This window comes from Cebus imitator, unplaced genomic scaffold (assembly GCF_001604975.1).
Source record: "Cebus imitator isolate Cc_AM_T3 unplaced genomic scaffold, Cebus_imitator-1.0 Scaffold780, whole genome shotgun sequence".
NCBI lineage: Eukaryota > Metazoa > Chordata > Mammalia > Primates > Cebidae > Cebus > Cebus imitator.
Window position 1 is genome coordinate 490890 of NW_016108095.1, and position 22557 is coordinate 513446.

General features: G+C 56.2%; 1 protein-coding gene and 1 long non-coding RNA gene across 5 annotated transcripts in view; one reads left to right on the top strand and one right to left on the bottom strand.

Moving 5' to 3' along the window:
* Nucleotides 1-22557, bottom strand: part of KNDC1 (kinase non-catalytic C-lobe domain containing 1) — a 59434-nt gene that overhangs the window by 26626 nt on the left and 10251 nt on the right. For 2 of the 4 annotated variants that reach the window (XM_037735340.1, XM_017519920.2), the window contains exons 4-9: nucleotides 11165-11311; nucleotides 10664-10781; nucleotides 8636-9378; nucleotides 6689-6803; nucleotides 5865-5936; nucleotides 5720-5781 (exon numbers count right to left, since the gene is read on the bottom strand). In XM_037735340.1, the coding sequence (XP_037591268.1) occupies nucleotides 5720-5781; nucleotides 5865-5936; nucleotides 6689-6803; nucleotides 8636-9378; nucleotides 10664-10781; nucleotides 11165-11311 (1257 nt within the window). Of the gene's footprint in view, nucleotides 1-5719; nucleotides 5782-5864; nucleotides 5937-6688; nucleotides 6804-8635; nucleotides 9379-10663; nucleotides 10782-11164; nucleotides 11312-14165; nucleotides 14754-19354; nucleotides 19567-22557 lie in introns of those variants that run through there. The other 2 variants (XM_037735341.1, XM_037735342.1) reach the window with 2 other exon arrangements.
* The window catches only part of LOC108297224, a 19043-nt gene continuing 11681 nt past the window's right edge, over nucleotides 15196-22557 (top strand). The window contains exons 1-2 of the long non-coding RNA XR_001822137.2: nucleotides 15196-15345; nucleotides 17014-17019. This is a non-coding gene — a long non-coding RNA (uncharacterized LOC108297224). The remainder of the gene's footprint in view (nucleotides 15346-17013; nucleotides 17020-22557) is intronic.

Below are 22557 nucleotides of genomic sequence, written 5' to 3' on the forward strand. Positions count from 1 at the left end.
AAGAGACAGGGTCTTGCTCTGTCGCCCAGGCTGGAATACAATGGCTCGATCTAGGCTCACAGCAACCTCCACCTCCCAGGTTCAAGTGGTTCTCCCGCCTCAGCCTCCTGAGTAGCTGGGATTACAGGTGCCCACCATCACACCTGGCTAATTTTTGTATTTTTAGTACAGATGGGGTGTTGCCATGTTGGCCAGGCTGGTCTTGAACGCCTGACCTCAGGTCATCTGTCAGCCTTGGCCTCCAAAGTCTTGGGACTATAGACCTAAACCACTGTGCCGAGCCTGTTTCCTTAATTTCTAAAGGATATTTTTGCTGGAAATAGGTGTCTGGGTTGACAGAAACACTTTCAACACTTAAAAAAATGCTGTGCGCTTCCTCTACAGTTACTGATGAGAAACCTGACCTTAGAGCCGCCTTCCCCATGTCTGCATATGTGTAAGCTGCTGTTTCTCTCTTTTCTTCTTTTTTGGAGGGGAGGGTGAGTATTCAGAGGGCTGACCATGTGCGTGGATTCTGTTTGGGCTTTCTCACCTTCTTCAATCTGTAGGCTTGTGTGTCTTCCATGACTGGGAAGTTTTCAGCCCTTATTTCTCTGAGTACTTTTGATGCCCACCCCCTTCTCTTCTTTTTCCCGGATTTTGATGACATGGATATTAGATCTTTTGTTACAGTGTCGCAAGCTTCTCAGGCTCTGTTCAGTTTTTTTGGTCTATTTTCTCTTTGTTGCCTAAACTGTGTAATTTCTATTTTCTGTCTCCATTTCACCAATTCTTTCCCCTTCCTCTCTATTCTGCTATTAAGTCCATTCATTTGAGTTTTTTTTTTTTTTAAAGATGGGGTTTCACCATGATGGCCAGGCTGGTCTTGAACTCCTGACCCCAGGTGATCCACCCACCTGGGCCTCCCAAAGTGCTAGGATTACAGGCGTAAGCCACTGCACCTGGCCTCATTGAGTTTTTTAAAAATCAGCTCTAAAATTTCCATTAGCATTTTTTTTTTAAAGTTTCTATTTCTTTGCTGAGACTGTTTTTTGTTTCAAGCATGTTTGCAATTTTCCACTGAAGCATTTTTATGACGGTTGCTTTAAAACTTTTAAAGTTGGCTGGGCACAGTGGCTCACACCTGTAATCCCAGCACTTTGGAAGGCCAAGGTGGGTGGATCCACTGAGGTGAGGAGTTCGAGACCAGCCTGACCAACATGGAGAAATCCCATCTCTACTAAAAATATAAAATTAGCCAGGCGTGGTGGCACATGCCTGTGATCCCAGCTACTTGGGCGGCTGACGCAGGAGAATCGCTTGAACCCGGGAGGCCGAAGTTGCAGTGAGCTGAGACCAGGCCCCTGCACTCCAGCCTGGCCGACAGAACGAGACTCATCTGGAGGTTAGTATCTACTGGTTGCCTTTTTTCATTCAGTTTGACATCTTCCTGGTTCTGGTATCATGAGTGATTTTCAACAGAAAAGATATGACTCTGTATCTTGTATAAACCTCCTCTTTTTAAAAAAGGATTTATTTTATTTCAGCTTTAATTTTAGATTCAGGAAGTGCCTGTGCAGGTTTGCTATGAGGGTGTACCGTGTGACGCTGGGGTCTGGAGTCCAGTTGACCCCGTCACCCGGGTAGTGAGCACAGCACCCAGCAGGTGGGTTTTCGACCCTTGCCCACCTCCCCGCCATGCCCCCTGTGCTCCTCAGTGTCTGTTTCCCCATGAGCACGCCCACGTGTAGCCAATGCTGAGGTTCCACTTAGGAGTGAGAACTCGCAGAAATGTGTCTGCATTACTTCGCTTAAGATAACAGCCTCCAGCTGCATCCATGCTGCTGCAAAGGACCCGATCTCACTCTTTTCATGGCTGCACAGTATTCCACTATAAGTGCCACATTTCCTTTATCCAACCCTCCACGGATGGACACCTGCATTGACTCCATCTGTGCTACTGTGAACAGTGTGGTGGTGAACGTGGGACTGCAGGTGTCTTTGGCAGAACAACGTATTCTTTGTGTAAATACCCAGTAACGGGATTTCCAGGTTGAATGGGTTGCTCTTACATTCAGTTCTTTGAGAAATCTCCAAGCTCCCTTCCCCAGTGGCTGAACTAACTTGCATTCCCACTAACAGAGTCTAAGCGTTCCCTTTTCTCCACGGCCTGCCCGCATCTGCTGTTTCTTGGCTTTTTAGGAACAGCCATTTGGGCCGGTGTGGGTGGCCGCATGGTGGTTCACTGGCCTCTCTCTGGTGATCAGCGACCTGGGGCGTTTTTCATGTTCGTGGGCTGCTCCTTTCTTTTGAGAGGTGTCATCTGTTCACGTCCTTTGCCCGCATTTGAATGGGGTTGTTTGGTTTTTGCTTGTTTTGTTCCTTCCAGATTCTGGATATTAGACATTGGTCAGATACACAGTTTGCAAATATTTTCTCCCATTCTGCAGGTTTTCTGTTTACTCTGTTGCTAGTTTCTTTTGCTGTGTAAATCCCTTTAGTTTAATTAGGTCCCACTTGCTAATTTTTGCTTTTGTTGCAATTGCTTTTGAGGGCTTAGTCATAAATTCCTTGCCAAGGCCGATGTCCAGAATGCTGTTTCCTAGGTTTTCTACTAGGGTTCTTATGGTTTGAGGCCTTACATTTAAGCCTTTCATCCATCTTGAGTTGACTTTTATATATGGAGGAAGATAGGGGTCCAGCTTCATTCTTCTGCATGTGGCCCGCCAGCTCTCCCAGCACCATTTATTGAATGGGGAGTCCTTTCCCCATTGCTTGAGCTTGTCAGCTCTGTTAAAGATCAGATGATTGTATGCGTGCAGCCTTATTTCTGGGCTCTCTATTCTGCTCTACTGGTCTATGTGTCTGTCTTTGTGTACCAGTGCCATGCTGTTTGGGTGACTGTGGCTTTGTAGTATAGTTTGAAGTTGGGTAACGTCATGTCTCTGGCTTTGTTCTTTTCACTTAAAATTGCTTTGGCTATTTCAGCTTTTTGGTTTCATATGAATTTTAGAATAGTTTCTTCTAATTCTGTGAAAAATAACATTGGTAATTTGATAGAAATAGCAGTGATTCTATGGATTGCTCTGGGCAGTGTGGCCATTTTACCAACACTGATCCTGCCCATCTGTGAGTGTGGGATGCATCTCCACTTGCTCGTACCATCTCTCATTCCTTCCAGCAGTGTTTTCCAAATGTCCTTGCACAGCAGGCTGCAGGGAAGGAAGGTCCTGGCTCCTGCTCACCTTCTCTGAGGCCACCTGGGGCCAGGCAGGCACTGGGCACTTCTCTGTAGTCTCACGAGGGTGAGTCCAGGCTCCAGGCTCTGGCCCTTGCTGGGCGGGGCCACAGCGCTCCCGTGGGGTTTGGCTGGCTCAGGGCAGGGGGTGCTGACACATCCTGCTCCTGCCTGGTCCTTTGGTTACAGACCCAGGCTTTTGTTGGGGACGTTTTATTTATTTATTTATTTTTTTGAGACAGAGTCTCACTCTGTTGCCCAGGCTGCAGTGCAGTGGTGCTGTCTTGGCTCACTGCAACCTCTGCCTCCTGGGTTCAAGTGATTTTCCTGCCTCAGCCTCCCAAGTAGCTGGGATTACAGGTGTGCACCACCACACCAGGCTATTTTTGTATTTTTAGTAGAGAAAGAATTTCACCATGTTGGATAGGCTGGTCTTGAACTCCTAACCTCAGGTGATCCACCCACCTGGGCCTCCCAAAGTACTGGGATTACAGGCTTGAGCCACTGTGCCCGGCCTGTTGGGGTGTTTATTTATTTATTTGCTCTGTCAACCAGGTTGGAGTGTACTGGCATGATCCTGGCTTACTGCAACCTCCCGGTTGAAACAATTCTCCCACCTCAACCTCTCAGGTAGCTGGGATTGCAGGTGCGTGCCACTGCGCCTGGCTAATTTTTGTATTTTTAGTAGAGAGAGGGTTTTGCTATGTTGCCCAGGCTGCTTTTGAACTCCTGGGCTCAAGTGATCCACCCACCTCGGCCTCCCAAATTGCTGGGATTACAGGCGTGAGCCACCACTCCTGGCCTGTTGGGGCTTACATTTTTTTTAATTACTCAAAAAAAGCTTCATTTCTTCTTTAGCTTTCTGATGCTGTGCTTGTGTCTCAGCACTCTGACAGCGATTTAGTGATTTTCCATTCCCTGAAGAGGAACAAGGGCTGGATCCTGCAGGTGCACAGAGCACAGGGAGCCGCTGCCGTGCAGAGGATGCGATTTCTGTTTGGGACAGTATCATAAGAGCTTCAGGTCTCACAGCACGATCCCCCTGAGGTCGGCCTGGGCCACCTGAATTTTACAGCACTTTTCCAGCCTCCTTGGTGTAAAGGTGAGCAATCTGTTGCTGGGGTTCAGGAAAGCCTTTTTTCATGCAAGGCTAGATGGCAGGAAAGCCGTTGACGGTCTGGCGAATGGTGGACCCCTCCGAGTTCCTCTAGACAACGTCCCCAGGAGATGAAAAAGCACGGCTGTGCCCACTGGATTTTTCCAGTTGCTGGCTTCTTTACCTCCAAGTCTCAATATATGAGACAGCAAGAAAACGCAGGGCACTCATGGCGGTGTTGTCCCTTTGTCTAGAGGCCCCTCACCAGCTGCCTTCTCCTCCCTCTGCAGATGGCCTGGTGCTTGTTTTCTGCACAGTGTGCAGGATGCTTAGTGCAAGGTGTTTGTTTAATGCAGGGTGCTTAGTGCAGGGTGTTTAGTACAAGGTGCTTAGAGCAAGGTGTATAATGCAGGGTGCTTAGTGCAGGGTGCTCAGTGCAGGGTGTTCAGTGCTGGGTGCTTAGTGCAGGGTGTTTAGTGTGGGGTGTTTAGTGCAGGGTGTTTAGTGCAGGGTGATTGTTTAATACAGTCTGCTTAGTGCAGGGTGTTTTAGTGCAGGGTGCTTAGTGCAGAGTGTTTAGTGCAGGGTGCTTAGTGTGGGATGTTTGTTTAGTGCAGGGTGTTTAGTGCAGAGTGTTTAGTGCAGGGTATTTGTTTAGTGCAGGGTGCTTAGTGCAGGATGTTTGTTTAGTACATGGTGTTTAGTACAGTATGCTTAGTACAGGGCGTTTGTTTAGTGCATAGTGTTTAGTGCAGGGTGCTCAGTGCAGGGTGTTTGTTGAGTGCATGGTATTTAGTGCAGTGTGCTTCGTGCAGGGTGTTTAGTGCAGGGTGTTTAGTGCAGGGTGCTTAGTGCAGGATGTTTGGTGCAGGGTGTTTAGTGCAGGGTGCTTAGTGCAGGATGTTTGGTGCAGGGTGTTTAGTGCAGGGTGTTTATTTAATACATGGTGCTTAGCGCAGGCTGCTTCGTGCAGGGTGTTTAGCACAGGGTACTTAGTGCCCCTTCTTGGTGGGAGGAGTGAGGAAGTTCACATTTCTATCTTCCCTGAGTAGACGTTCTACCTTAATTTTGGATGTAATTTATTAATTGTGCTTAAATTTGTATAAATTAACTTTTAATGCTCATGTTTCACAAGTGCCTTATGCCCACCCCTGGGTGTCCAGCCCTTGGTTCTCACGAGCCAGGAGGGGCAGCTCCAGTGCCACAGCCAGTGCTGTCTACACGGAGCGCTGTCCTAGCTCCCTGGCCGGAGCCACAGCCCTGCTGGCAGATACTGCCCACGACTGCCTGTCCAGGAAGGCCTGCCGTGGCCCCAAGTCCTGACAGGGGCTGCTGGACAGTTGGGGGACGTGGCGCACCCAAGGGCTGGGAGCAGGGCTGAGGAAGGGTGGGGAGGGTCCAGGTACCTTTTCCGTGACCAGCCTCTCCTCTGCCAGCTCAGGAGCCAGGAAGAACGAGTCATAGGTGCCTAAGAGAGAAGGCCCGGCTCAGTTTTCCTCACCCCTGAGGAGCCGGTGCTAGACCAGGCCTGAGGGGACCCTGCATGCTCACCATTGGCAGGGGGCGGCCGGAAGAGCACAGCCCCGTCCTCAGCGACCAGCACGGAGTCCAGACACAGGTAGGCTGTGGCAGAGCTCGGGTCAGGGTGGGCTGGGGGGAAGGAGCTGGGGAGCCTTGGTCAGGCTGTGTAGCCCCCCAGCCTCCCCATCGTACGGGCACACACCTGCCAGTGCACGCACACTGCCCACCCCCCACGGCCTCCCGGGGTCCTCGGAGCTGCCTCCTCCCAGCCCTCCCCGTGGGCAGCGCCGCCCGGCTGACACCGCGGCTGCACCGGCACGACTGCGGCTGAACGGGAGCTGAGTGGCAAGGACAGCACGCGTTACGGCTCCTCCACTGAAGCCCCGTCACAGGTCCTGTCTTGAGTCAGGGCCCACGGGGCAGCCATGGCCCACGGCAGCGGACACTGGACCCGGGCCGTGTCTCCATGGCCCCTCCCCCAGCCTTTTAGACATGGCCCTCAGCACCCCAGGATGTGCCCTGATGTTTGGCAGGCCGGGCTTTGACAGGGCACGGACCAGCGCAGTGCTGACGACTCCTGCCCTGCTCCAAGGCCAGCGGCTCCTCCCTCGGACAACGTCCCTGTGCTGAGGGTGTGTGGGCGGGGCCACAGTGAGGTCCCCTTCCTCTTCACAGCAGGCCCACCTTGCGGGCATCTGCCCCCATGCCTCCCCCCGTGCCACAACTCAGCAGGCACCCCAAGGTGCTCCAGAAGGGAGCTGCCTGCTCGTTCACTGGACACCCTGTCCTTGGCTGCCCTGGGTACCCTGGCTCAGGCGGGGGCCAGTTATGCATGGGGTGGGGGGACGTGTCACCTGGGTGCTGGGGGTGTGACTGCAGGGCGCGGAGGCAGGCCAGGCACAGGGCCCACAGCTCGTACTCCCTGAAGGGCCGGCCCAGCTGCGACAGGAGGTCCCGCAGGGACACGCACTGTGGGCAGGAGAATGGCGAGGTCAGCGTGGACACCCTGCACTGGGGCCTGCTGGGGACAGGCCAGGGTGAGGCCCGCTCAGCCCCCGAGCAGGTGCCCCCACAGCTGACAGAGGGGCCAGAGAGGTCCCTAAGTCAAGTCCAGCATGTGGGGGCCGTGGGGAGACTGGGGCCCTTGGCCCTGTGGGTGGGAATGTCCCACGTTGCAGCCACTGGAGATGGCAGGGCTGCGGTTCCTCACAAAGCTCAACATGCACCTCCCAGGAGACAGCAGTACCTCGCCGGGCACACTTCCGAGGAACCGAGGGCAGGGCTCGTGCCTACGAGCACCCTCCAGTTCATGGCAGGACGACTTGCCCCAGCCACAGCGGGAGCACCCAGGCGTCCACGGACAGACGCAGGACAGCGTGGACGGTGCTGGTGCTCAGCCTCGGGAGGGGGTGCTCTCACGCAGGCCGCCCCAGGGATGAGCCGTGAGGACAGCGGGCTCAGTGAACCAGGCCAGACACAAAGCACCGCCCACCCCACTCCCACGAGGCCCCTGGATGGACCTCATGGAGGTGGAGGGCAGAACGGGGAGAAGGACTGCGCTGGGGTGTGCGCTTTTGCTGGATGCATTTTCTCATGCACACACACCCTGACGGGCATGCGTTCAGCCTGGAAGGCGCTCTCCACCCCAAGGCCTACTGACAGCTGGACCAAACTCCACCCTCCACCAGGCCCAGCCACCCTGTGCCTCCATGTGCCATCTGGAAGGGAGGCTGCTGTGAGTGGGAAGGCGTGCCATCAGGTAGAGCAGTGGAGGGTGGTAGAGGGTGATGGGCACATGCGCTCAGGATGTGCGGAAAAGCCCAAGTCACAGAATGACCTGCGTTCTTGTCCTTCAGGTCAACAAGGCCTGGAGGGACAGGTGGCTTGCAGGCACTCTGGTCCCTGGGCCAGTGCTGCCTGGCAGACAGACGTGCACTTAGGCTCCCGGATCAGGCACTGCCCGGCAGGTGGACTTGCACCCCGGTCCCTAGGCCAGTATTACCCAGCAGCTGGACTTGCATGCGGCCCCTGGCTTCAGGTGTCCCTGCCCTGAAGAGCTCACAGGGACACAGCTGGGGGTGGCTCAAGGGGGGCAATGTACTTGGCCGGGCTTGGCCCAAGCGTCTTCAGCGGGACAGTGGGGCTGATGGGCTAGGCCCCCTAGAACACTGGCTCCAGCGCATCCTCCGTGCCTCACGAGGGGCAGCTGACAGGGGCAGCGCTGGGCTGGGGAGGCCCCGTCCTGCACGGCGGCCACGTCCGGGCAGCTGTACCGTATCCCAGCGTCCCTGCAGAGGCAGCGGAGGTGCCCAGGCACCAACACCTCCTGGTGCCCTTCACCACCACGCCCAGCGCATGAGCCAGCCTGACCCCCAGCATTGGTATCTAACTTTTAAAACCATCAGAAGAAGATGATGAGGGAGGCTGTGAGCGTCAGGACGGGGAGACAGAGCCCCTGAAAAGGCCTCTTGGAGCCGGGCCTGCTGGCCTTACTTCCCGGAAGAAAATTAACCCTCGGGACGGCCATGCTGGGCTGTGCAAGGTGGCCTGGGCGGGGCTGAGGAGGCGGCTGCCATCTGGGCCGTCCAGAGGCAAACGCCCACCTGAGAGGCCACGCTGGGTGACAGCACCCAGCCACAGCCACAGCTTCCTTCAGAAACAGGGCAGCTCAACAAAAATGTCTTATTATTGAGTGAGAGTGAGGGTTGATTCCCCTCATTAAACAAAGCTGTGGAGAAGCACAGCCCCCGACTCACTGACCACTGACCCCACCCACCCACATGCAAGGCCTGGGCACCCACCTGCTCCGAGGCTGCGCTTCCTGGCTGCCTGGCGCCTTCTGGAACTCTCTCCTCATCCCTGGGAGTCTGGGCTTCACTGCTCTCATCTTGAGGGTCTGCGGGGCAGGGCGGGGGTCTGGCCTCCGCCGGCCCCTGGCTAGGGTGTGAAGTCTCAGGCTGGCCTGGGCTGCCGGGCACCGCGGGGACCCTGTCCACTCTGCGGGCTGCACAGGGCAACCTGCCCAGCTGGAGTTCCGGCTCCTGCTCTGGCCACAGCCTGCGTGTGGGCTGAGCCTGGAAGCCAGTCAGGCCATTTTTCCCATCCAGAAAGGCCTTCCTGGGGTCCGGAGGGAAGAATTCGGACATGGGCAGCTGGCTTTTCCCGCGGGTCAGCGGCAGGCAGAGGGCGGCCTCGGCGCTGTCGGGCAGCAGCCTGGGGAATGTCCGCACCTTCCGCAGGCGGCTTCTCCTGAGGGCGTCTCTGTCCGGCTCCCCAACAGGGCACTCGGCATCCAGGACGAGGCCGGCCAGCTCCTCCTGGCCATGGCTCTCTCCATTTCTCATGGGGGAGGACAGCAGAGCCTTGGTTGGGGAAACTCTGGGGCCCTGGCTAGCCTCAGACTCTGGTCCTTCGGGGGTGGGGGGCGGGCACCGGCCCCCAGGGGCAGGCAGAACCACCGGGTCAGTGCCAGGGTCCCCAGGCGGCCTCCTGGGCCCAGCATTTCCCGGGGCATGTCTCTCCCGCCAGCTGCTCTCACTGACATCTGGACACAAGCAAGATGTGGTCACTGCAGGGTGTCCCTCCCCCCTCTGTTTCCCCCCATCCCCCCCAGCCCCCACCAAGGACCCCAGCGCAGGCTCCTAGGAGAGGCTCCTCTCCCCTCCCCTCCCCTCCCTTCTTCTCCCCTCCCCTCCCCCCACCAAGGACTCTCCTAGGAGAGGCCCCCGCCTCCCCCCATCGCCTCACTCATCACCGCATCCTGGCTAATTAGAGGCTGGGGCTGCCTCTCCCCAGGCCAGGCAGGGCTCCCCACTGGGGCTTCCTATGGGTGCCTGGGCCCGTGTAATTGTCTCATCCAAAGGCATATCGCTTCCATGAGGATTGCACAAGTGAGTCCCCACAGGAAGAACCTGGATGACATGGCCACGACCGTTAGCGGCCACCTCCCAGACGCAGCGTAGTTTGTGGCTCTCTTCTGCCCACTCCATGCTGTGCCCCTCCTGCAGCCGCACAAACCCTGAGCTGCAAATGCATTCACTGGGCAGGGAGGGCCCTGCTGGCCACTGTGAGGCTCCTTGTGGCCGTGAACCCCGCCACCTTCCCGAGGCCCTGCAAGGCTCCATGCTGCAGGCAGTGATGCCGACACAGATGTGGCCACTGTTCAAAGGTGCCTGGGAGACGCCAGAATCCGAGTGAGCCACGAACACCCCAATGCTGCAGCTGCAGCTCTGTGACGCACCCGCCCAGCACCTGTGGTGGGGGCAGCTGAAAATCAGCTGTGAAACATCAACGCCTCCATTTATCGAAATGCCCATGAGACGAACACCCAGACACTCAGCACCAATGCCACAACTTCTGGAGCTGACCCTGAGTCACTTCTGCCTGTGTGGGCGCCTGCAAGGCTTGCACAGGCAACACAATATGCATGAGCGTGGAAATGTGTGGACAGGGCCACATGTGCATGTGACCACATGTGAGGACAGTGTGCATGGCAGGCATGAGCGTGGGAGTGTAAATGTGTGCATTCTGGTGTGGGAGTGTGCAGTGTAAACAGGCCTGTCTGAATTTGCCTGTGACCAAGTGTGAATATGCGTGTACGGGCACATGTGATCTATTTGAACACTCAAGTGTGACTGTGTGGGTGTCGGTGTGAGTACACGAGTGTGTGTGTGATCTGTGTGAATGTGTGCCCATTATGTGAGTGGGTGTGTGCACAAGCCGTGCCTGTGTGCATGGGTGTATGTGCAGTGTGCATGTGCATATACAGTACACAGGTAGGTATATGTGCACACGCAAGAGGGTGCATGCATGTGGGTTCAACAGCTCACCCTGCAGAGCTCCGAAGGACTCGATGGAGAGAACCCTCCTCCCCACGGCAGAGAGGCTCCGGCACACACGGCAGGAGGACGTGGGCTGCAGCTTCCCTTCACACAGCGCAACAATGCTCTGGGGACGTGAGAGCACCTCAGACAGGAAGGCTTGGAGGAGGGGCCGTCTCCTGTGGCCGCCCACCCTACACAGCTGGGCCCTTTGAAGGTGACCACGGGGACAGTCCCCAGAACCTGCCCACGCCCGCCTTGCCCATTTTCTGGTATTTAAAAGGCAGCACATCTGGGTTGCAGAGAACCAGGAGGCTCATTACAAGCAAGACCTTTCATAAAAAACCAGACAATAAAAAGCCAAGTCCCCCTGCAAGCAAAAGGCAATGCCCTGAGACTGTGGCGGCAGAACCCAGGCGAGGCTGCCAGGCGTGTGCGTGGTGAGTATGTGGCGTCGGGCCTGTGGGGAGGGGGTCACGGCCTGGGGTGGCCCACGGCAGCCTCGCCTACCTGGAGGTCTGGCCGCTCTTCGGGGTCCTCCGCCTGCATCCGGTTCAGCAGCGCCTCCAGGTCCTGGCTCAGCCTGGGCTCCAGCGTGGGCTCTGCCACGTACTCGAGGGCGGCCTTCAGCGTGGCCCCCAGGGAGTAGATGTGAGCCTGTGGGCACGAGGGGCCATCGGCTCCAAGGCCTGTGCATGTGCACCGCCCTGACCACAGCTGCCACTTCTCGGGGCCAGGAGCATAAGTTTCAGGGACCAGACTTGCCCTTTGTGGCTAGGTACCTCCCCCTGTGGAGATTCCCTGAAGCAGCACCTACGCCCACGCAGCCTGTGCCCATGCCGCCCTCATCCACGCTGCCCGAGTCCACGCCACACATGCAGCCCATGCCATGCCTCCCTCGTCCACGCTGCCCTCGCCCATGCCATCCATGCAGCCCATGCCACGCCTCCCACGTCCACGCTGCCCACGTCCACACTACCCATGCAGTTGGTCCTGGGTCTGTGCTGCCCATGGCCCCCACACCTCTGGGCTTCCTGCCCACCCCAGCCTCGAGGGGCACAGATCCCTTCCCTGACAGCTGCCACGTCTCTCAAGGGTGGGGCCTTTGAGTGTTTAAGTCAAAAACTTCAAAACTTCAAAAACTGGATTTCAGTAGAAGGAAGCAAGGGTTTTGTTTCTGATGGAAAGTCCAGGTCTTCCTGCCATACGTGAGACAGTGGGCTCTGTAGGAGGTCTGCCCTGGACATGGCTGCACTGCAGGCCTGAGTGCTTCTTCACAGGATGGCTGCACGTGGGGTTTCACCTTCCTCACAGGAGGAAGTGGAACCCAGAGGGGCTCAGGAACCTGCCCGGGGCCACACTGCATGTCACACAGCTCACGTGTGGGGCTGGGACCCAACCCAGGGCCTGCTCTGCCCCCAACCTGTGCTCCCCTCCTGAGGTAAGTCTATTCTCCCCGGGCGTCCCTCATTGTCCACTCTAGTCCAGGCTGGCCAAGTGGACACGCTCCCGAGTCCTGGGTGGCCGGGTGGATGCACCCGAGTCCTCGGCGTCTGAGTGGACATGCTCCCGAGTCCTGGGTGGCTGGGTGGACATGCTCCTGAGTCTTGGGTGGCCGGGTGGATGCACCTGAGTCCTCGGCGTCTGAGTGGACACGCTCCCGAGTCCTGGGTGGCTGGGTGGATGCACCTGAGTCCTCGGCGTCTGAGTGGACACGCTCCTGAGTCCTGGGCAGCTGGGTGGACGCTCACGAGTCCTCAGCGTCTGAGTGGACACACCCGAGTCCTGTGCGGCTGGGTGGACGCTCCCGAGTCCTGGGTGGCCGGGTGGATGCACCTGAGTCCTCGGCGTCTGAGTGGACGCACCCGAGTCCTGGGCGGCTGGGTGGACGCTCCCGAGTCCTTGGCGTCTGAGTGGACACACCCGAGTCCTGGGCGGCTGGGTGGATGCACCCGAGTCCTCGGCATCTGAGTGGACATGCTCCTGAGTCCTCGGCGTCTGAGTAGACATGCTCCCATGCTCTGGGCTGCACTGGCCCCAGGCCTCTCCCAGCGTGGTCTCCAGATGTTGTCACAGAACCCTGAGACCTGCCTCCTCAGTCCGTAGTGAGGTCCAGGGTGACCAGTGGGGCATCTAGTCTTCACAGGAAGCCCCGCATCCTGGGGCCCCAGGCCAGCTGGTCAGCCTGGCCTACTCCGCGTCTCCGTCAGGGTCTGTCTCAGGCTCAGGCTGCAGGGACCTGGCCAGATCCCAGGGTCCCGACTCCACCTGGGACTGGCTGTAACCACCATCAGCAAGCTCATCCAATTCTGCCTCAAATCCCTTTTTCTCCTGAGATGTTTTAATTGAGGAAGACACAAAGTGTCACAGAGAAGAACCAGGAGCGCCCGGCACCCAGCACCCCACACTTTCTCCTCTGGGCCATGAACCACACCTCATAGACAGCTCACTTCCACAGTCTGGGGTGAGTGTGTGTAGGCAGCCCTGGGGCATTCTGGCCTGGACGTGGGCACGCATGCAAATGCACACATGGTACACACACACACACACACACACACGGCACACGCAGGCGGCCGGACACATGGCACACGCAGAACACGCAGGTGGCCGGACACGTGGCACACGCAGAACACGCAGGTGGCCGGACACACGTCTCTTCTCTCTCCTGAGTCACACGGGCGGCCGAACATTCATCTCTTCCCCCTCCCAGCCCGGACACGCGGCTCCTCTCTCCTGAGCGCTGCGCTGCCCTGCACCCTGGCTTTTCATGCTGTGAATCCCCTTCCAGGTCAGGAGCCCAGGCTGACTTTCCTTGTCCCACGCCTGGCCCTGCCTCCCCGAGGGCCGTTTTCTGCTTCTCCACCACCCTCTCCCTTCTGCACCCTTCCCTGTGCCATGGGCAGCCTACCTAGCACACCGGCCAGGCCCCTGCTGCTGGCCATCCCCACGGACTTGTGGTTGTGCGTGGCTCTGGTAGGGACTCGGCTCGTCTCTGTCCTCTCATGGCTCAGCAGACACCGGCCCCAGCCACCATCTCTGCCTTTTTACCCTGGGCTGGGGCCCCGATGGCTGCTCTGCTGCCACCTCCTGGAGCCTCCTGCGCCATCTGGGGGGACCTGCCACCCTCTCATGCCTGGGCCGGGTCCGCCTCCCTGGGGCGCCCGTGATGTGCGTGTCCCAGGTCTGTGCCCTCCACTCTGATCTGCGGCGGGTGCATCCCACGCCCTGCCGCCATGACCGACGCTTCTGTGGGTGTCCTAGGGCAGCATCTGTGCAGCCAGGCCACGTGTGCGAAGCCACAATTCCGGGAAGGGGATGCGGGTTCCAGGTCACGTCCACGTACAATTCCGGCAGCTGTGGCAAACCCTCCTGATACACGACCGACCGGTTGACTCGCCAGCCACAGCCGAGGCGCCAGTCTCTGCGGCCCTGCCAGTCTCTTAGGGAGACTCACTCGCGTTGAGCTGATTTGCATTTTTGTGATTATGAATGAGACGGAGCGTCTGTTCACGTCTACTTGCCGTTTTAATTTTTTCCTCTAAATCCCTGTGTGAGGACTGTGCTTTCTCCGCTGGGCTGGGCCTGCCAGGTGCCTCTGTGTGTCAGGGCTGGCCTCAGCCTGGGCACTGCCTGCACGCTGGCTGGTCTGTTGCTGGCTTCTAAGGCTTTTCATGCGTCTTCTCACATCCGAGAGCTCTAACGTGTGGAATCTGACCTGTTTTTCTTCAGCAGCTTCGTAGGACAGTGCTCTCCGCCCCAAGGTGAAAGGGACAGCTCTGTTTCTGCTGACATTTTTATAATTTTAAAATATCCAGACCTAATCTGTTTGAAGCCTCGCTCTCTGGGGTGTGAACCTGGACAGCCCCCTCGGCTGGCACAGTAAGGAAGGCTCCTCTTGCCACCCGAGACACTGTCCTTACAGCCAGGGAGCCTCACACTTGCAGGTCCCTCTGCGTGGCCGTGGGAGAGGGGCCCCTCAGAGCCCAGAGGACGCAGTTGACCCTCAAGGCGCAGAGCGATATGGAGCCTGCCTTGTACCAGTGCAGGGAGCTCTGCATTTCTGCCTTCCGGAAGCTTCTGACCTCAAGGACAGGGCGCCCTGAAGGAAGGAAACACAATTGTGTGCTGCCCATGGCGGTCGGGAGGCAGTGGCACGTGGGGAAACGGGTGTCCACGGGAGCATGGTGCTGGAATCTGTGGAGTCCCACTGTTGGAATCTGAGGAACTGCGGTGTTTGAGCCACCAGCTAAGAGCAGCCATTTGAGTGAGTTTCCCGGGGTGATGTTGTCAGGAGAGTCCCCTCTCAGGAGACAAGGACACCAGACGCCCCAGGACAGCAGGATGAGGCTGGACAGAGGTGGGGCTGGACCACAGGCCAGCATCTGGCAGAGGAAGGGAGGCAGAGGCATGCTCTCCAGGCCTGCGGGCCACAGAAAACCTTGTGCGCTGTCCTGGGAACACCAGATGGCCCTGACTGGCTGGGCTTGGCAGTCAGTGAGGAATGTAAGGCTGTGGTGGCCCCACAGGGTCATGGGGTGTCCCTTATGCTGTGCTGAGATGCAGGATCCGAGAGGTAAAGAGACAGGACACTGAAGAACTGGTGAAGAGCATCTGGACTCGGGGGGCCATGCCACCTGTGAGTGGAGATCAGCGGCGACCCCCAAATGCCCAGGAGCATCTGTATTTATTAGGTACAAGCACGGGGCAGGGTCGTGTGTGAGGTCATCATCTACAGACTTGGTAATAGCGCATACATAATCACGTGAGTTACAAGTGAGGGGACCACGCCATTGTGTCACCTGGGCAGAGAGGTGGGCCGTGTGCAACAGGGCGCTGTGCCGTGCGCAGTAGCAGAGGGCCGTGTACAGAAAAGGGGTCCACCCCCATTAGGTCACCGAGGCAAGGAGGCGGGCTGTGTGCAGCAGGTGTTGTGTGCAACACTTCTTATCTGGGGGCTGGAGACTTCAAAGGATTTCTATTAGAAGGATACTGTAAGCCAGTGCAGTGGGAGCTGACAGACGTGTGCTCTTCTCTTAAGATATTTATGGGAGGATGATTTGAGCCAGCACAGAAGCGATAAGAGACGGACCAGGTGTACAGCCGCGTGACTGGTCACACCAGGGAGGTTCTTCTCCCTCGGTTACTTCCAGGATCTCAGGCCTGAGGTCTGCTTTCCACATGAACTGGATGCAAGATTCTACAACTCCTTCATCAGGAGGAGAGGCTCCTGCTCCAAGCCTGCCATACGGCGTTTGCCCTTTCAGGCAGGGACGCCACCGCCGGGGTCTTTGGTTCTCGTCCTGGTCTGGCTGTTTTCCCATGTGCTGCTTCTGTTCTGTGACTGCTCCAGGCATTCCTCCCACTACAAACTACTATGTGGTTCTATGGAAGGATTCTATAAATCAGCCCTGAATGTGTCAGTACAGCTCCGACTACAATACCTATATGATTATATAGAAGGATTATACGGAACTAAGTGCATTAGATATAAGTACTATGTATGATTATATAAGCTAGACATATGGAAGCAGTAAGTTATACTTCAGGCACTAATTCTATAAACTGATATGTGATTATATATGAAGGATTATAGAAAGGAAATAGTTGAATAATAGCACTATAACTAAGATATTCTTCAGGCACTAATTGTGCCTGGGGTGTGGACAGTTCTCCTTCCTCAGTGCCCATGGGGGGTGTGACCCACAGGGGAACTGGCCGGAGGGGAGGCTGGTCAGGCCACGGTCAGCTGGGCATGCAGCGGTCACAACTTGGACTGTGGGGTGAAGGAGGTGGAGGCTTCCCTTCCAGGCCTCGGTGTGGTCTCCGGCCTGTGGCTGCCACTGTGCCCACCGGCTTGTGATGGGCATCCCAGTGGCTCTGGCCTCAAGTGGGGACACAGCCTGGCCACCTGCAGGACGGAAGATGGCACACCCAGAAGCTTCCCCATGAGACCTGACTTCCTGAGCAAATGCAGTCAAGCCAAATGGGCTTCAGTTCAGCGCCGGTTACGGTTTTTCTCCAAATTAAAAAGGCCGCCTCTCTGAGGGGCAGGAAGCAGGTTCCCATCTCCCAAGTGCCATGCCAAGAAGCCATTCTTCTGCTCTGCCTGAGGTCCTTGGATCAGGGTTCGGGTCAGCCCTGGGAGGCTCTTCATGGCCCTGGAAAGTGTTTCCAGTGGACTTGAGGTGACCGGTTCAATGCTGCAGCGTGGAGCGCAGTGGGCCTATCAGAGCCCGGGCCTCATGAGGACGCTGAACCGCACGAGGACGCTGAACATGCACCCGGGCCTCACGAGGACGCTGAACACGCGCCTGGGGGCTCCCAGGCCGCCTGGACCCAGACAGGTCCTCGCTGGCCAGGGCTCTGTGGACACGTGGCAGATCAGATCTGGGGCAGGGACCCACGTGTCCTGCCACACCAGGAAGGAGGTCCGAGCTCCGGTCTTGGGTCCCAAGACCCGGGCGCCCTCAGAGCTTCAACCAGAATCAGAACTGGCCAAATCCCATCAAAGACGTGCGAGTCATAAATTGACAAGATCACAAAGCCAAGCTCACTGGTCAGCGTTGGAGGACACTGGGATGCAGGCGCTGCTTTGGAAACGGTGGATGGGAGGGCAGCCTCTCTCCCAGGGACTGTCTGCGGCGGCTGCCCAACGCCGACGAGGGCGGCTCTCCGGACAGCGGGAGCCCTGCTCACAAACCGGGGCTGAGACCACCCTGCAAGCTCCAGGGATTTGTGGTGGCCGCTGACGGCTGTCGGGAAGCAGGCGCCACGTGCCCCCACAGGCCCCAGTAGCCACCCGAGCCCCACCGTGCCCCTGACTGTCCTGGACCTGGTCTCAGGGACAAACCACCAGGTTTCTTCAACAAAAACCCACAAGGAAGAAAGAGAGTCAGGATGTGGGGTCAGACTCAGGACGCACGGAGGCAGCCAGGCATGTGGCTCTCACCAAGATCCTGCGGAGAAGTGGCGGGAAGAGCAAGATTTGGGCGGCAGGGGGGACCCGAACCCTTAGTCCACACCCGCCCAGGCCGGCAGTGGCTGAGAACGTTCCCAGCTGTGGCCAAGGCGTTGTGGTAGGTGTTCAGAGGGGCCTGATCTTTTAGAGGTAAATCTGAGACCTGTCAGTAGCGCGTCATTTCTGAGGCTGGGTGGGAAGTCGTGGGGTTCATATGCTGTTCTTTTTCTGTTTTCTGCACATTTAAAATGTTTCATCATGAACACTAAAAAATAAAATAAAAGCACCACCCACCGAGAGCCTTGTCTTCACCCAAAGACAGACTGAGAATCAATCCAGTGCTACAGACACGTACCATGCTACACATATGTGCCCGTGACACATAACACACTACACACACACACACCACACCACACACATGCCATAGCGCATGTGCATGCATGTGTACACCACATCACACCACACATGCACATACCATAGCTACACACACCACACCGGGCCAGCTCAGGCACGTTTGCATCTTTCTGAGCTGTGGTTAGCCTGACTGTGGACTGCGTCCCTGCAGAGTAGCAGCACCATTCCTGGCTGTGGCCAATGGCTTGCACAGAATAAGCGTGGACAGCACGTCCCTCAGCCTGGACACAGGGGTGCTGAGCAGCACCACGCACAGCCCAGGTCTCCAGGGAATCTAATACCCGAGGACCCAGGGCACATGAGTGAAGCTGTAGCCAGTTTCAGGATCAGGAGCAGGGCCAGCCGCTGTGGGCTAAGGGTCAGAGAGGAGTCCATGAAGGAGACGTGCGTGAAGCTGTGAGAGGCAAGAGGACGTTGCAGGCCAAAAGAGCAGCCTGGCAACGATGTGGAGGCAAAAGTGCGGACCAGAGGTTTGCAAACCTGGCTGAGCACCCAGATGGCCAGGGCCCCTGCACGCATGCCTGCCAGCACCACACACAGAGGGCTGGAGACCAGCAGCACCCTCTGGGACCATGCTCTCAGCAGTGACTCCCTCAGCCCTGAGAATAGAACCTAGCTCCATACCACACGGAAAGCCAGGGTACGCATTCCTTCCCTCCATTCCCCTGTTTCCATACAGACACCTGAATCCATCCATCCATCCATGCACCCACTTATCCATCCATCCGTCTGCCCAACCCCCATCCATCCACCCATCCATCCACTAACCTAGCTATCTGCCAGCCCATCCCCCCTCCATCCACCCATCCATCTGTCCGTCCGTCCGTCTACCCATCCACCCACCCATCCATCCCCCATCCATCTATCCACCCCAAATCTCCCTGTGCTGGAATTACAGGGGTGAGCACCTGTGTCCAGCCAGTCCTGTAACTATTAAAAATTGAGCGGTAATTAAAAATCTTCCCTGAAGAAAACAGATGGCCTTATAAGTGACTTTTATCAGACTTTCAAGGAACAGATCATCCCATTCTTACATAAACAGGACAAAGAAAGGGAGGCGTGCTGCCTATACAGGATGAGACAAAGCCTGAGTCCAACACCAGCGAAAACATCAACAGAACGGAAAATCGCCAGTCCGCTCAAGTATGCACCAAAGTCTGAGGCAAGCATTCGCAAATCAAATTCAACAGCTCAACGTCGTATAAGAAAGGCAAGACACTTGGCCAAGATAGGGTTTTCTATGAAGAAAGGATGATTTAATATTAGAAAATAAAGATGTGAATATGAAAACCCTAATGAAAAAAATTATAGGATCATGTCAAAGGATGCAGAAGAAACATTTTGTAAAATTTGACAAGCACACTCACGACAAAACTCTGCATTGAGGGGACCTCGTGGTGGAGGTGAGCGCCATTCCACATGGGGAAGGGAACAAGCACTGTGTTTAGAAGGAGAGATGGGGAGTGGTCGGTGTCGCCCTGAGCTGGGACGGTGCTCGCCGTTGCATGGCTTCTGTTCCAAGACTCATTGCTGTTCCCTGCTGCATACGGTAAGGGAAGGAAGCAACACGTGTGGCATGGCCGTCGGATGGAAGGAGCTAACACTTGTGTCTTTATCAGAGATTGACCAGCTAGATAGGAAAACTAAAAGAATCTGTAAGTTATCAGAAATATAAAGAAAACTTTAGCAAGATGGCTGGATATAAAATAAAGATATTAAAGTGAGTTGTGGCCAGGCACAGTCACTCACGCCTGTAATCCCAGCACTTTGGGAGGCCAAGGTAAGAAAATCGCGTGCACCCGGGAGTTCAAGACCAGCCTGGGCAGCACGGCAAGACACTATCTCTACAAAAATAAAAATAAATAAATTAGCTGGGCATGGTGGCGTGGGCCTATAGTCTCAGCTACTTGGGAAACTGAGGTGGGAGGATTGCCTGAGCTCAGAAATTTTAGGCCGCAGTGATCTCTGATGTTGCCACTACACTCCAGCCTGGGCAACAGAGTGAGACCCCGGCTCAGAAAAAAAAAGTGAATTGCATTTCTGCAGACTAGCAACAAATAGAAACATGTAATTAAAAAGAAAACAACTGGCCGGGCACAGTGGCTCATGCCTTTATCCCCAGCACTTTGGGAGGCCAAGGAGAGAGGATCACTTGAAGGCAGGAGTTCGAGACCAGCCTGGCAACAGAGTGAGACCCCATGTCTACAGAAATTTTAAAAAATCATCTGGACACGGTGGTGCACGCTTGTAGCCTCGTCTACTTGGGAGGCTGAGGTGGGAGGATCACTTGACCCCAGGAGGTCGAGGCTACAGTGAGCCGTAACGGCACCAAGGCACCCCAGGCTGACGACAGAGTGAGACCCTGCCTCAGAACCAAAACAAAACACAAAGAGGACGATCCATTTTAAAAGAGTCAGAAAACATCACATTCCTGAGGATAAATCTAAGAAACGACATCTAAGACCCCTGCAGCAAAACTTTAGAACGTTAAACCAACTTCAGGTGATTCAAATGTGAAGAACAAAACATAAAACTCTTGGTAGAAAATATCGGTGACTATCACGGCTCAAGCTTGAAATGGGAAAGCTTCTTGTGAAGGTTACATCTTACCAGTGGAAGCAGCATGAATGCATCTGATTATATCACAACTGAGAAACTATTTTTCAGCAGAGGACACCGTCAGCCACCTTTTCTCTGTGGGGCTCAAGAAGTTAAACTCTTTCCGTAACGATTCCGAGATGGCATCGGCATGGGTCACTCTCATTCCCTCACAAGCGGACAGTGGAGTTAGGGTGAGGGCTGGGGTTAGGGTTGGGCTTGGGCTTGGGGTTGGGGTTAGGGGCCACGTGATGTGACATCACAGCTGACTGAATGCAGAAGCTGCCATGAAAATCTAGGCGTTTTCCACAACCCAGACACAAAAGATTTACAAATATGCAACGCAATGCCACCCTTCCCACTAATTTTGGAGGGAAAAATTCTCTATAAAAATGTTACGTATGTTAACATGCAATGGGTATTGTGATTTTTAAATGAATTAATAGATAACTTACAAATGTCTCAGTTTTAATTTATGACACCATAAATACGAAGAGACGGAACTCACATAAGCAAAAGCTCTCAGGGGCACTCAATAATTTTTAGTGTTATAAATGTCCTGAAGCCAGCAAGTCTGAGACCTGCCATCCTAAAACAAATAGACAAATTACAAACTGGAGGTGGCATCCACAGTCCTGGCAAAGGGACGTGGATTCCTGTAAGAATGGAGACCCTTCACTGGAGAGGCAACTCCTCACCACATCCCTGTGGGCAGGGAGGACACACAGCGCCGTGCCATCCCGAAAGAGACCCCAGACTCCTGCCTCACCCGTGTCCTATGGGGGCCAGACCCCAGGGCAGACCCCAGGCCCCTATCTCACCCGTGTCCTGCGGGGGCCAGACCCCAGGGCAGACCCCAGGCCCCTGCCTCACCCATGTCCTGCGGGGGCCAGACCCCAGGGCAGACCACAGGCCCCTGCCTCACCCGTGTCCTATGGGGGCCAGACCCCAGGGCAGACCCCAGGCCCCTGCCTCACCCGTGTCCTATGGGGGCCAGACCCCAGGCCCCTGCCTCACCCGTGTCCTATGGGGGCCAGCCATCCTTGCACCATGCTCTGGGGCGTGCCGAGTTCCGGGAGTTCTGGGAACAGATGCACTTCTACCTGCCCAAATCACGAGCCACGCTTCCTCCTGGGCGTACGGCCCGCAGAAACCTCATCCAGATCTGTTCTCGGCTACACACCAGGAAACACCTGCCTCCCCCTTGGGGCCCCCACAGGTGGGGGTTTAAATGCAACGCTTCACCCAATGGGTAACATGCAGCAGATGCCCCGTTATGGCCACACGGCGCGACGCAGATGGAGTTCAGCAAGAAACGTAAGGAAGGAAGTCCCAGAAGATCGCGCACAGCCTGAGCTCTTTTCAGAAAGTTAAAAACAGCACAGATGAAACCGTGGGACTTTTAGGAAACGCAACTTGGATAAAATCAGCGGAACACGGCGGGGCAGGGCAGGGCAGGGCCGCACGGAGGTCACTTCCAGGGTCTGAGCTGGATACACTGTGACTGGAGCAAGCACAGAATGAAAACCTCCTCACAGGGATAACAAGCACCAGGCCATGGGCGGCCAGGACTTGGGTTCTGGACACTGGGGTGCAATAAAACATAGGACCCCGCAGCAGAGGCCCCCCAGGGGCTCCTGGCCTGACTCTCAGGCAAAGGGCTTCAGTCTCACTTGTTTCAAGGTGAAAGTAAGCCACGCTCTGGGGAAGTGGGGTGCATGGGAAGTGGGGTGCAGGGGAAGCTGGGTGGTGGTGGGGAACTGGGATGCATGGGAAGTGGGGTGCTGGTGGGGAAGTAGAGTGCAGGGGAAGTGGGGTACAGGGGAAGTGGGGTGGTGGTGGGGAAGTGGGGTACATGGGAAGCGGGATGGTGGTGGGGAAGTGGGGTGCAGGGGAAGTGGGGTGGTGGTGGGGAAGTGGGGTGCAGGGGAAG